Source organism: Hordeum vulgare, chromosome 1H, assembly GCF_904849725.1.
Source record: "Hordeum vulgare subsp. vulgare chromosome 1H, MorexV3_pseudomolecules_assembly, whole genome shotgun sequence".
Lineage (NCBI taxonomy): Eukaryota > Viridiplantae > Streptophyta > Magnoliopsida > Poales > Poaceae > Hordeum > Hordeum vulgare.
Genome location: NC_058518.1, coordinates 514,805,357 through 514,819,618, shown reverse-complemented (window position 1 = coordinate 514,819,618; position 14,262 = coordinate 514,805,357). Strand labels below are relative to the sequence as shown.

General features: G+C 46.8%; 1 protein-coding gene and 1 long non-coding RNA gene across 4 annotated transcripts; one reads left to right on the top strand and one right to left on the bottom strand.

Moving 5' to 3' along the window:
* The first annotated feature begins 2,022 nt into the window (after positions 1 to 2,022).
* LOC123421963 lies at positions 2,023 to 5,483 on the top strand. 3 transcript variants are annotated; one of them, XR_006620109.1, is made up of 3 exons: positions 2,023 to 2,551; positions 2,652 to 2,872; positions 3,961 to 3,996. It is a non-coding gene; the product is annotated as an uncharacterized LOC123421963 (long non-coding RNA). The 3 variants fall into 3 exon arrangements; XR_006620108.1 differs by lacking the exon at positions 3,961 to 3,996 and adding an exon at positions 5,357 to 5,403 and having other exon boundaries at positions 2,024 to 2,551; XR_006620107.1 differs by lacking the exon at positions 3,961 to 3,996 and adding an exon at positions 5,443 to 5,483 and having other exon boundaries at positions 2,027 to 2,551.
* Positions 5,484 to 11,608: 6,125 nt separating this feature from the next.
* LOC123452695 (protein phosphatase 2C 53-like) lies at positions 11,609 to 13,865 on the bottom strand. Its single transcript, XM_045129406.1, has 3 exons — positions 12,634 to 13,865; positions 12,385 to 12,490; positions 11,609 to 12,304 (listed from the first exon to the last, which is right to left on the bottom strand). The coding sequence occupies exons 1-3, from the start codon at positions 13,378 to 13,380 to the stop codon at positions 11,937 to 11,939; spliced, it is 1,221 nt and encodes a 406-aa protein (XP_044985341.1). The 5' UTR covers positions 13,381 to 13,865; the 3' UTR covers positions 11,609 to 11,936.
* Positions 13,866 to 14,262: the final 397 nt, after the last annotated feature.

The window sequence follows — 14,262 nt, the reverse complement described above, 5'->3', positions numbered from 1 at the left end:
AGTGCACACGGATTTGAATGTAGCAGACCCGCTGACTAAACCTCTTCCACGGCCAAAACATGATCGACACCAGAACTGTATGGGTGTTAGATTTATTACAATGTAATTCACATGGTGATGTGAGGGCTGGATTATTGACTCTAGTGGAAGTGGGAGACTGTTGGAATTATGCCCTAGAGGCAATAATAAATATAGTTATTATTATAATTCCTGTATCAAGATAATAGTTTATTATCCATGCTATAATTGTATTGAATGAAGACTCATTTACATGTGTGGATACATAGACAAAACACCGTCCCTAGCATGCCTCTAGTTGGCTAGCCAGTTGATCAATGATAGTCAGTGTCTTCTGATTATGAACAAGGTGTTGTTGCTTGATAACTGGATCACGTCATTGGGAGAATCACGTGATGGACTAGACCCAAACTAATAGACGTAGCATGTTGATCGTGTCATTTTGTTGCTACTGTTTTCTGCGTGTCAAGTATTTATTCCTATGACCATGAGATCATATAACTCACTGACACCGGAGGAATGCTTTGTGTGTATCAAACGTCGCAACGTAACTGGGTGACTATAAAGATGCTCTACAGGTATCTCCGAAGGTGTTAGTTGAGTTAGTATGGATCAAGACTGGGATTTGTCACTCCGTGTGACGGAGAGGTATCTCGGGGCCCACTCGGTAATACAACATCACACACAAGCCTTGCAAGCAATGTAACTTAGTGTAAGTTGCGGGATCTTGTATTACGGAACGAGTAAAGAGACTTGCTGGTAAACGAGATTGAAATAGGTATGCGGATACTGACGATCGAATCTCGGGCAAGTAACATACCGAAGGACAAAGGGAATGACATACGGGATTATACGAATCCTTGGCACTGAGGTTCAAACGATAAGATCTTCGTAGAATATGTAGGATCCAATATGGGCATCCAGGTCCCGCTATTGGATATTGACCGGGGAGTCTCTCGGGTCATGTCTACATAGTTCTCGAACCCGCAGGGTCTGCACACTTAAGGTTCGACGTTGTTTTATGCGTATTTGAGTTATATGGTTGGTTACCGAATGTTGTTCGGAGTCCCGGATGAGATAAAGGACGTCACGAGGGTTTCCAGAATGGTCCGGAAATGAAGATTGATATATAGGATGACCTCATTTGATTACCGGAAGGTTTTCGGAGTTACCGGGAATGTACCGGGAATGACGAATGGGTTCCGGGAGTTCACCGGGGGGGCAACCCACCCCGGGGAAGCCCATAGGCCATAAGGGTGGCGCACCAGCCCTTAGTGGGCTGGTGGTACAGCCCAAGAGGGCTCTATGCGCCAAGGATAAGAAATCAAAGGAAAAGGAAAAAAAAAGAGGAGGAAGTGGGAAGGGAGGGGGACTCCCTCCCACCAAACCTAGTCCAACTCGGTTTGGGGGGGGAGATGTGACAGCCCGAGACCGACGTTCCAGAAGATTCCCCTTTCTTTCCGTTTTCGTCGTGTGTCTGTGTTCTTTTGTCGCATCATCATCGCATCATGCGCATCATCAGCATTGCATCGGCATCCCGTTGCCGCCCGTTTTCAAAACTTGCATCCGTTAGTAGTTGTCGGTTCTCGACGTTGTCCGTTCTGAGTCCGACCGCTCTCGCACGCGCCCGCGGCACCGTCGAAACCCTGTTTTAAAAGTGTGTTTAAAACTTTCTCTGATTGGGTTGGAACTTGGCGTGCGGTCGTAATTAGTTGTAGCTAGGCCGTCTGTCAAGTTTCATCGCAATCGGAGTCCGTCTGGTACCCGAACGGTCGACCGCAGCGGCACCGTATTCGGTCTATCGTCGGACATTTTCCGGTATTTTATATCTCGTTGCCGGGCTTCCCGTTTTCCCTCTCATCTCCGCCTAGCCCCTCTGCACAGTGCACCGACCCTACACGCAACCTAGTCTGAAAACCTCCCGGGACCCGAACCGGGCGGATGTGACCGTTGGATCCGGATCAACCCCGTTTTACCCTAAACCATCACCGGTTTTACATTTGGATACTCTAACCTATATTTCTCGACCGTCCGATCGAATCGGAGGGTCCAGATCAGCCCTATCCAAACCCACCTACCTAATTTAAGCAGTCAACCCTAGATCCTAGGCCGAATGTCCCATCCATCCCTTGTCCGCCGCCACTGTCTTCATCGGGATCCACTCCAGATCCAATCCCCCAACCATTGAGCCCCTCCTGATCCACTTGCAGCAGCCCTGCGCCGGCCTCCCGCGCATGAGCACGAGCTCGTCCCCGAGCTCCTCCCTGACTCCCTCCCCTAGCTGCTGGAGCTAGCCACCGTGGATGCCCGTGCAAGCGCCGGACTGTCGCCAGCGAGCACCGCTGCCCAGCCTCGTCGGTCTAGCAGGGGAGCGTTGTGCCCTGCCCTCTCTCTATCTTTCTTCTTCCCTGCCCTCTCTTTCCTTCTTATCTGAAACCTCCTGTGTGTCTTGTTTGCTTCAGGCAACAGCAACCGTCAGGGCCGTCAACTCCGGCAGCCTCCCGTCCGCTCCGCCTCATGCCGAACCACGCCGGTGAGATCGAGTTCCCGCGCGTGCTCCTTCCTTGCGACCTCTCCTTCCCTCTCCTTCCTCATCTAATCCTTCTCCTCTCTTCCTGTTTTTCCCCTGTCAGGAACTGAGCAAAGGCTGCTGCAGCCCCGCCATGGATGCCCTCGCCGCCTCGCAACTCGCCGACCGCCGTCGTTCCCCAACGGATCCGGTCGGCCCTTGGTAGATCAGCCCATTCCCGGCCTCCGTCAGCCCCGCCGTTTCCCCTAAGACCCGCGCCGGAGAGCTGCCTGCAGCGCCGCGCCGCCGCAAGCAGAGCCAAGGCCGACCTGCAGTTTTATTCAGGTGCAGTTAAATCCTTACAATTCAGTTTCTATTCAGGTTCAGTCCGCTCTGGTTCTTGTTCATCTAGATTAGGGATCTGTTTAATGACGAGAGTGCCGCGGTAGCCAAGCTGGTTACCACCACGTATTTGACCCATGCGATCTGGGGTTCGAATCCCACGCTCCCCGATTTTCCTTTTTAGTATTTTTTTTGTTGATTTATGTTCGCTAAGGAGCACACTGGCTTGAGCCTTCTAGTGAGACCCAGGGTCCTGGGATCAAATCCCAGCTGCCCCATTTTATTTTATTTTTCCCTTGTATTTTTTTTATTTTGTTGTCACACGTTCGGGCCTGATCTATCACTGGGCTGCACTGTGCCTTCGAATTCGGTCCATAGCTATTTTTTTCGCTGTCTACGCTTGTCCTATTAACTAGCGAATTTGCTAGATTGCAGAAATAGCATGTTCTTCAACCGTCCGTAACTTTTAAACCGTGTAATGGACCGGAACGAGTTATATATGTAGAACGTGTAGAATTTTGCGTAGATTAATACTTTCCAACTCTCATGCATAATTAGAACTGTTTAGTATGATGTTTGCATCGGTTTGCATGTCGACGCAATAGAAACGGTTTAGGTCGTAGTTATTTAACCGTAGCTCCGTTGGAGATGTTCTATATATGTAAATTGAGTAGAACGACGTGTAGAATCTCATGCTCCACTTTGTTTCGTTGTTTAACAAACTTAAAATGTGATTAGGACAAATCTGGGCAGAATTAAGATTTAAAGCATGGGGTCATATCGGAGATGCTATATGACGTTTCCGGTCTCATTTAAAATGCCTAGCTAGATAGATTAATTGTGCTTCACCCTCGTGCCATGTTAACGACATTTATTATAGCCGTGTACCTGAACGAGAATGAACTAAATAATTCAACGTGGAGTTTCGTCGATATGCAACTCGTTGCATATCGAGCTTCACTTAATGTGTAGTGTTTGATTGTTGTGATTGTCATGCCTTGCATTAGTCCGTTCATGCATCATATGTGTTGTGCATCGTGTGGTGAATATCGTGTGTTGATTCTCGTTTTCGGTTTCCTCCGCCTCGATAGAGTTCCGCAAGCGTGTCGGAAAAGTGAGGATCCGTTCAACCACGTCGGTTCGTCTGCTTCATGGAACCGTTCTTCTTCCAAGCGGGATCTCAGGAAAGATGACCATTTCCCCAGATACCATTACTATCATTGCCATGCTAGTTTTAACGCTTCTATCGATTACGTCTCGTTGCCTACCACATGTTAAATATCAGCCTCCCAACAATGTCATGAAAGCTTCAACCAGTTCAACCTAGCAAACCACTGATTGGCTATGTTACCGCTTGCTTATCCATGTTGTTAGCGTTGCTAGTTGCAGGTGAAGTTGCTTCCATGTGATAACATGGGTTCCTTGTCATATCACCATATTTAATGCTATTTAATTTAATGCACCTATATACTTGGTAAAAGGTGGAAGGCTCGGCCTTTCTAGCCTGGTGTTTTGTTCCACCTTTGCCCCCTTAGTTTCGGCTACCGGTGTTATGTTCCATAAACGAGCGCTCCTAACACGATCGGGGTTGTTATGGGGACCCCCTTGATAATTCGTTTTAGATTAAAGCTGGTCCGGCAAGGCCCAACTTTGGTTTTACATTTGTCCAACATAATAATTTTGTTAACACTGAAATGCATAGGGCGTCATGAACCCGAGGAGTAATTTTACATAAACAGGGGGGGCCAGTGCTGATGGTGTTGGTCCCAAACGGTCTGCCTGCGGGGCCACCACGGGGAAACCCGAGGTTTGGCTCCCGTAGCTAGTTCCATCCGTCGTGTCCTGAGAACGAGATACGCGGCTCCTATCGGGATCGTCGACACGCCGGGCGGCCTTGCTGGATTAGGTTTACCTTTGACGAGATATCTTGTGCATCGGGATTCCGGTGATGCTTTGGGTAATCTCAGAGTTGAGGTTTTCCCCTAGGGAATCCGACGAGATCGCAAGCTTCGTGATTGAGGATTTCTATGCGGCTTGTGGTAATTTGTGATGGACTAGTTGGAGCACCCCTGCAGGGTTAAATCTTTCGGAAAGCCGTGCCCGCGGTTATGTGGCAATGTGGAAACTTTGTTTAACACTGGTTCTAGACAACTTGAAGTTAACTTAATTAAAATATGTCAACTGTGTGCGTAACCGTGACTGTCTCTTTCGTGAGTTCCTTCTCCAATCGAGGACACGGTGGGGTTATGTCTGACGTAGGTAGGTGTTCAGGATCATTCATTTGATCATCAGTAGTTCACGTCCGTTATGCGTAGATCTTCCCCCTCTTATTTCTTGTACTCGTAAGTTAGCCACCAAATATATGCTTAGCCGCTGCTGCAACCTCACCACTTAACCTTACCTCACCCATTAAGCTTTGCTAGTCTTGGTACCTTTGGAAATGAGATTGCTGAGTCCCCTGTGGCTCACAGATTACTACAACACCAGTTGCAGGTACAGGTAAAGGTTACTTGACGCGAGCGCGATGATTGTTCATTTGGAGTTGCTTATTCTTCTTCTTTTCTTCGATCTAGGATGGGTTCCAGGCCGGCAGCCTGGGATAGCAAGGATGGACGTCGTTCTTCTTTGTCGTTTGTTTTCGTCCGTAGTCGGATCCTGCTCTTACTCTTGTTGATTATGTAATGTACTAATGTGACTCTGATGTAGCTTGTGGCGAGTGTAAGCCAACCCTTTATATATCTCATCTTGTCAGTACATGTACTTGTAACGATATCCATTCTTGCGACACGACGAGATGCGCTTCTATCCCTGACGAGGCCCTCGTGCCAAATTGAGGATAGGGTCGCATCTTGGGCGTGACAGGAGAGTCCTCCCCCTTGGCTCGGCCGACCCCTTGAGGGTCCTTGAACCCCAAGGCAAGGTCCCCCTCCCTCCCACCTATATATACGGAGGTTTTAGGGCTGATTTGAGACGACTTTTCCACGGCAGCCCGACCACATACCTCCACGGTTTTTCCTCTAGATCGCGTTTCTACGGAGCTCGGGCGGAGCCCTGCTGAGACAAGGTCATCACCAACCTCCGGAGCGCCGTCACGCTGCCGGAGAACTCTTCTACCTCTCCGTCTCTCTTGCTGGATCAAGAAGGCCGAGATCATCGTCGAGCTGTACGTGTGCTGAACGCGGAGGTGCCGTCCGTTCGGTACTAGATCGTGGGACTGATCGCGGGATTGTTCGCGGGGCGGATCGAGGGGCGTGAGGACGTTCCACTACATCAACCGCGTTCTATAACGCTTCTGCTGTACGGTCTACAAGGGTACGTAGATCACTCATCCCCTCTCGTAGATGGACATCACCATGATAGGTCTTCGTGCGCGTAGGAAAAATTTTGTTTCCCATGCGACGTTCCCCAACAGTTAGTTAGCTAGATTCGCTGACAAATCCGGGTCATGGGATGGCATGATCGCAGGGATACTTGCGGGCGAAGTAGGAGCTCGTTCTTTGCTCGACGTCGTGGGATGGCATGATCGGTAGGTCGGCAAGAGAAGCGGCATGTTTACTTGTTCTTTCGGCCGCCGTTGGAGGCGCCTATGAATAAGAGAAAAGAGAGAAAAGCTGCAGGCAGCGCAAAACCCTCGTCCCTGACAGTGTTAGTTCATGGTCTACCTCTCGGTCTCCTTCTCTCTCGTGCGATCGTCGGCCGTTAGCAACTACAGTGATGGCCTGATGGGGGGGTGGAGGTGAACACGCGCACAACGTCCGAATCCCGACCGCGCCTCTAAGGTCGTCGGCCGAGTGGGAGCGACTCGAAACTCGCGTCGGTGAGCTGGTGAGGGAAGATGAGCCGCACCAGGACGACACACCCAACAACCGGACGACATAGCTGCCGGGGAACGTCGCAAGCAGATGGGAGAACAACGTTCCACCAAGGGAAGGGAAGCGGCCGCACGAGGCAACCGCCGAATCAGCAAGGGCCGCGGAGAGGGGGGCACGTGGCGCCATGGGAGGGGTTCGTGTTACTCGTGCCATGGGAGAACTCCGGGGGGTGACATGCTTCAGATCCGCCGCCATCCTGGGGTTCGACGCGGCTCTTACAGCCGACCGTCCGACAACGATGTGGGAAGGGGCGACGGGGAGGAGGGCGATTTGGGGCCAGGAGTATTACTTGTGCTTCCGAGTCGTCTCCTCTAAGACACGAGCTGCCACCTAAAGTGTCCTTCGTCGAGATTCAAAGCGTCAGGCGTCAACAATGATTACCTACTGTCCCACTAGAGCAACCGACTACTTCCCTCCGTTCTTAAATATAAGTCTTTTTAGGCCTTGTTCGGTTAAACCTCATCTTCTGGAGAGGATTGAAGAGGTTTCGAGGGAATTGAGGAGGAATTTAACTTGTAGGGGATTTAATCCTCTCAAATCCCCTTCAAACCCATTGAAACCGAACAAGCCCTTAAATATTTCACTAAGTGACTATATACAATACATTTTAAAATATATTTTTAAATTTTTGTTGAATTGCTTAAAAATAAATACAAATAGGATGTATATACACCCAGATCCAAAAGCTCCCGTCCGGCTCTCTTGTCTTGTCGTTAGCTAGCATTACCATGCAATTTTCCTTTTCGTCCTTTTTTATTGCACGAATGAAAGTCAGTGTCAGAGCCACTATAGCCGGCCATAAGTTACACAGAACAAAAGAGAGCGTTCTCAGATATATGTATGATAGTAACCTACATCATAATACTGATCATCAAATAGTTCTTCCACGTGTGTGCATGTCATTCCAAAAGGAACATCCAGAAACCCAAATTATGTACGTACTAGCTAAGTACCTCTACAATAATTTATCATGTTCTATCAGATCTAGAATACTTAAACAGAAAAAGGAAACAGATCTGGATGCTTAAACAAATTATTTGAATAGTTTTTCGCAATTAGATGAATCGTGTTGTATATCTACGGGGTTTTAATATATCTCCCCTAATAATAAAGCGCGCAGCGTTTCTGTCGTCCGTCGTCGGTCATTTTGCAAAAAAGCCCTCGCAATTTCAGTTAATTAACCCACAGTCCAACTTTAAGTTAGAACGAACCGTTTTCTGTCGTTTTACAGAAAAGTCCTCACAGGTTTAGATAATCAACCCGCGGTCCATCTTTTAGTAGCCGTTTTTTTTGCATTTTACAGAAAACTCCATGATGTTTCAAGTAATCAACCCGCCGTCCCTATTTAAGTCAGCTGAAACGTTTTTTTGTTTTAACAAAAAAAACCCTGACTTTTCAGTTAATCAATCCATATTTTATCTAAAATAAAATTATCCATATCTTTTAAACCGTAACTCCGATTTTAACATGTTATATATGAAATTTGATTGAAAAAATATGTAGAATCTAAACAGGATGTTATTTTTAGCTGTTGAATACCTTTTAAATATTATTTTTGGTGCAAATTAATCTGTAGTGCACGGTCTTTTTTTTCTCTCTTTCCGACGATCATACGAATTGCAATAAATATCCATTAAATTAAAACCAAATTGAGAGGAAAGAAAACATCGTTAACCACACATGCACACCTTTGGAAAATTTCGTGGGGAGAAACAACATATTTCTCATCTTATTCCGAGTGATTGTACATTCAAACGCGTTTTTGTTGTGTGAGCACTGAGGCCATCGTCGACAACACAAATGTGATGTCATGTGAAAATATATTACGTTCGAAGCGTGTATTTCTGTCGTCCGTCATGAAAATTACCCCTAAAGTTGGCCTAAATTACCCACCATGCCACCGGTAAGTGGATAAAAAACGATTCGTTATTCCTCTTCACAACTCACCGACGGTTTTGTGTTATTTAGCTCTAGCCCTTATTCTGTCACAAACAACCAACTAGCCTGGTGGTTTCAGTGTTGCTGCTGTCATCGGAAAGCATGGGTTTGAATCCCACAGGCACCCTTTTTTCCTATGTGCCAAAAACTATTCTTTACGAACGAAACATGAGTCCCCTGGGTGTACAAACAGTAGTATCTGCTGTATTTTTTAAAAGCTAATTATGGTGTGGTATACGTGTATAATATTGCAAGTGTACAAAGGAACCGTGAAATTTGTAATGGGGGAGCCCGGAGAAGGAGCTTCGTTGGGATCAGCCAGGGCACCCCTGGGCCCTCCCGCATGTAAACATTTGATTCTTTTTAAATAAAATTCAATTTTTTTTGAAGCATTATTTTATTTCTACGCATGTTTGCCGTAATCTCAACTCCTCTGCTTCCTTGTTGAAGCCGAGGGGTCGGATCCGAAGGCCGAGGTTACCACATCATCATCATCAGAATCAGAAGAAGAAAAGATACTTTAGGGTTTATTCATCAAGTTACAAAAATACAAGCCATCATAAGTGTTTTCCAAAGCCCATGCATGGGTTACTTCGCCCAACGAGCCCGACGTCTGGGCCGGGCTTAGGCCTCACTTTCCCACCCATAGCTGGATATGAAGCCCGAAGCTTGGGAAAAAAGGCTGGTAAACAATGTTTTTTGATACTAGCAAAATGGCACGTGCGTTGCAACGGAAGAAAAAAAACATAATCTTCAATGATGATGACCACATTATGTTCACACATCATCGCTTGATTTTGAAATTTTGTGCACAAATGCAAGAAAATGTTTCTTCTTTTAAATTTATTCACAAGTTGAAGCAATATTTACATTTCAAAAAAAATCATGGTTGTCAAAAATCTTGGTAACTCAAAGAATTATTCTTAATTTCAAGATTTTTTTTTAGAAAACATACAATAATAATCCAATCCATCCAACAGTTAATTCTTCAAAAATCACACGGTTATATTTTCACAAAGACTTAGAAGCATTAATGTTTAACTACATACATTAGATCTTTCATGAACAATTTTATAAATATGAGAACAATTTTAAAATCGAGAACATTTTTTACAATTTACAAACATTTACTAAAAATCATGAATATTTTTTATATTTCAAACGGGTTTAAATATTTTCTTTTGAATTGGCGACCAATTCTAGAAAAGACTAACATGAATTTTTATGTTGGAGGATTTTACTTTAAATTCACAAACATTTTTTAAACACATGAAGTTTTTCTGAATAAACAAACATTTTGATAAGTCAGTAATATATTTATTAAATTCATGGACATTGTTTTGGAATTTGCAAAAAAAATTATAAAAATCCGACGCCTTTTTTGAATCCACAAACATTTTATGTTTTCGTCAACATTTTAATTCAAAATTCCTATTTTTAATATGCAAATGCTTTGATAATTCTAATTTTTTTAAATTAGAAGTAAACAAAAATGGAACGGAAAAATTTAAATAAAAAAAGAAACTATCAAAACAGGCATTAGCTATTTTGAAAATTTTAGGACTTTTTTAAATGCATTAACATATATTGAATTAGAAAGCATTTTGTTAAATGCTTTTATTAGTTTTTAATACATGGAGTTTGATTTGAAATCATGGAAGTTTCTTATTTAACAATTTTTTTTCAAACTTGCAATTTATTTTATTGTATATGCGAGCATTTTTTACAAAAACTCCGAGCAGTTTTTGAAGTCACAAACATTTTATTTTTTAAAATATGTTGATTTAAAATTTTAAGTTTTATAAAATTTTAAATGTTATTTTAAGTTCTAAATTATTTAAAATAGAAAAATAAAATGGAACTGAAGATAAATAAATAAATGCAACTAAAAAAACTGGCTCCTGTGCATGGGCCAGCCCATACGGTGTGCTGGTTATTCTCCCAGGATGCAGAGCGTAATATAGGAGGTTTTTACATGGGCCAGCCCAGTCCGAGATTTTTCGCTTTGTAAAACGTTTCTATTACTTACCGGTGGCATGGTGTGTAATTTATGCAAACTTCAGGGGCAATTTCCATAACGTACCACAGAAGCAATAGGTGTTTTATTAATAGGTAAAGATATGGTGTTATTTAGCCCTAAAAGTAGGTATGTTCTTATTTAAAGATGGAAAAGAAAATTGGGCCATGGGTCGGGCCAGGTCAGGCATGGGCTTGGGATCTCAAGGTCGGGCTTTGCAAAGGACATCGCAAATCCAGCCTGTCTCAATGAGTGCTAGGTTTAGTTGTTCTTTTTTTGAATATAGGATAGTTATTCCTTTGATTTATATAACATATGTTGGATGCGGGTAGTTATTTTCTATCAGGAGTGCAAAATATACAAGGGATGTGCGTACCCATTTCTTAGAAACCATGTTTTTGTTATTATTGAGCATGCTCTTCATTTCAGACGCCTCTTCATTTGTTGAACTTGTTCCTTGTGAATATGATATTGGCCCACCAACATGGCATATAAGTTGTACTTTTGAACACTTCCATTTCCTACTTGCAAAGTTGTCTAAGTGTTAAGTTGGATTCGAATTTTGAGCCACATATTTGTTTTGTATCCGTAGCAGCGCACTAGCATCTCCTAAATAGCTTCAAATAGAGCTATCATGCAGATGTCAATTCTACTACAGTACTATACATGATGCAATGCAAGTAAATATAATTGGCGCACACCAGGGTAAAAATAATTGCCGTAAATATAATGCTGGCACGGAAGTTGTTGTTGTTGTTTCTTTGTTCGTATAGCCCACAGTACGTAGTCCAACTGAACTTAACCTTATGACCCAACTCAACCTGCTAAAATGTAGCGAAAACAAATGTGGCAATGCCTCAATTCCATATATTTTCATCGCTAGTGGCGATTAACTAAATTAGATAGGTCAAGTAATAAAACAGCCTAATTCAATAGGTCAAGTAAAACAGCCTGCTTCTTCATTGACAGGGGTGAAAACTGGAAACACTAAAGCAGAGTACTCCCTTGGGTACATGAGACATGGTCTTCAATTCAAAGCATAACTTAACTGCTGCTTTCTACTGCAGTACATGTGTAAGGGTCAAGAAAATTATATTGTTCTAAAAGCACTTCTTTTTCGTGAAAAATATGTGCATATGATTTTTATGTTTCAAACCTAACTATGTAATGGTGTGTATATGCACTCCTAGTCACTGTCATGAGGTTTTGGTCTTGAGCTTCCTATGGGTTGGGTTGCTTACTATCTGTTGTTATTGTCAGTCTTGCTCCTCAACTTCCTATGTGCCTTGAGGTCGACCACGAGGACGGTGATGTTGTCCTTGCTCCCCTTGTGGAGGGCGAGCTTGGAGAGGTACTCGGCGGCCGCCTGAGCGGCGGGATCCGGCGAGGCACCGTCGCCTCCTCGGGAGGAGGAGGAGGAGGCGGCAGCGGCAGCGTTCTTCTTGTGCCAGAGTAGGATTCGCTTGCGAGCGGCGTCGCACACCTCCTCATTGGACAAGACGTCCCAGAGGCCATCGCTTGCGAGGATGAGGCACTCATCCTCTCTCGCCCGGGCAACCACCGTCACCTCAGGGACCGGGATTATGTACGGTTTCAGGTATCTGTCCCCTGCGCGCAACAACCAGGAATCCACTTCACAAGACAATTTCCTCATTTCTTGTGTACCGATGGAGCACAAGATTGCGTACCGATGGAGCGCGACATGGCAAGAACACCGAGAACTCGATAGCCATTCCACTGGATGACCTTGCCGCCCAGCGCCTCGATCCTCGCGTACTCGTCTTCCCTGTTGGGCTGAATCCACAACAAATGCAACATTCAGACAGTGAGAAAATGTGATGAGCTCAAGAAAAGAAATGTGATTGTATCTGATGAACTCAAGAGGCAATTGCAGGGGTCATGTCATGAGCAAATGTGATGAATTATGATGATAGTGCCTTATGGTCCAGAGAGAGTGGCAATGGCGCCTTGCCCCGGCACAGCACCGCCCGCGAGTCCCCGCAGTTGGAAACGATGATGTGAGACGAGCAGACGACCGCGGCCACCGCCGTCGAACCCGCTGTGTCCGGCGCCTCGACCTCGGCGTCGACGCGGCAGAAACAGTCCACGAACGCCTTCTCCCACTGCTTCTTGGAGTCAAGGGAGCTGAGGTCGTCGCAGCCGCCGACGCGGCCCTCTGCGGCGCGCAGCTCTTGGACGAGCGCGGTGTGGAGCTTGTCTCGGCAGTAGTCGGCGACCTCGGCGCCGCCGTGGCCGTCGTAGACGGCGAAGAAGTGCGCGGGGAGACGGAAGGAGGTGCGGTCGAGGTCGTCGACGGCGGCGCCGTCGCCGGCGACCATCCAGAGCGGGACGCGGTGGAAGCGCGGGACGACGGCGGCGGCGTCCTCCATCTCCGGGCGGCGGCCGCAGACGGACTGGAGCCCCCAGAGCGGCGGGGAGTCGAGGGCGAAGACGCTCCTGCAGGGGACCGTGGCGGCCTCGGCGGCGGCCGCGGGCAGGTCGTCGGAGAGGAGCGAGGGCGGGCCCGCGTCGGCGCCGGAGGGGGAGAAGAGGCCCTCGAAGTCGGCGGAGGCGACGCTGCTGCAGTCGCTGGCGACGGAGCAGGGGCTCCCGCACGCGTCGTCCGGCCCGGGGTCGGCGTCGGCGAGAGCGAGCCGCGGCAGCGCGGCGCCTAGGGCGTCCATGGCGACGAGCGCGCGGGGCCAAGACTGAGCCTAAGACTAAGCCTAAGCCTAAGCCTGAGCGCGGCGGCATCCTCCAAGGCAGCAAGGGAGGGCCATGCCGATGGCGGTGGTGGTGGGGTTGAGGAGGACTGGCGCTGCTGCTGCTGCTGCTGCTGCCGGGTAGTCATGGATGGATGAAGGTGGAGAGGGAGATGGCGATGGCGATGGAGGCAAGGGGGAGAAGGGGGAGTGAGTGGTTGGTGGTGGGTGGGCGGGAGCACAGCACGGGAGCTGCCCTGGGGACGAAGCAAGCCGATGCCGATGGACGGCCGGCCGGCTCGCGTGGTCGCATCTCGGCCGCCCACCGCCCACCGCCCGCCGGCACCGTCTGCTCGGTTTTTTTCTCTGTGCATTTGTTCTAGACTAGAAAATGGTTGTTCGCATAACCCCTAAACTTTTTTTTGTCCACTTATAACCATCTAATCTATCCAATACTGTTTAGAAATAGGTTTGCTCGGTGGTTTGATGACATGGAGATGGTCAAAATGGTTTGTTCACCATTGTTACGTGGATGTTGTCTTCGTCGTTACGAGGTTTCACGTCAGTGACGGACGACCGCAGGCGTCTGAAGCCTATAGAGGGGGTGGAGAGCTCATGAGGAGGTTCAAAGAGAATCGCCTTCTCAAGTTAATCATGATATGACGCTCAGGGAGGCTGTATGATGTATGGGTTGTCAAATTCAACGACAACAGCGAACGCCGGAGCATGGCCATGTAGAGAGAGGTCCTCGGGACGCACGACTACAAATGGACTAGCCCGTCAACTTTAGGGGGGCACCAAGCTGCCTGGGTACCAGAAGAGGAGAATTAGGGGTCGCTAGAGGATGAGATCAAGGTGACGACG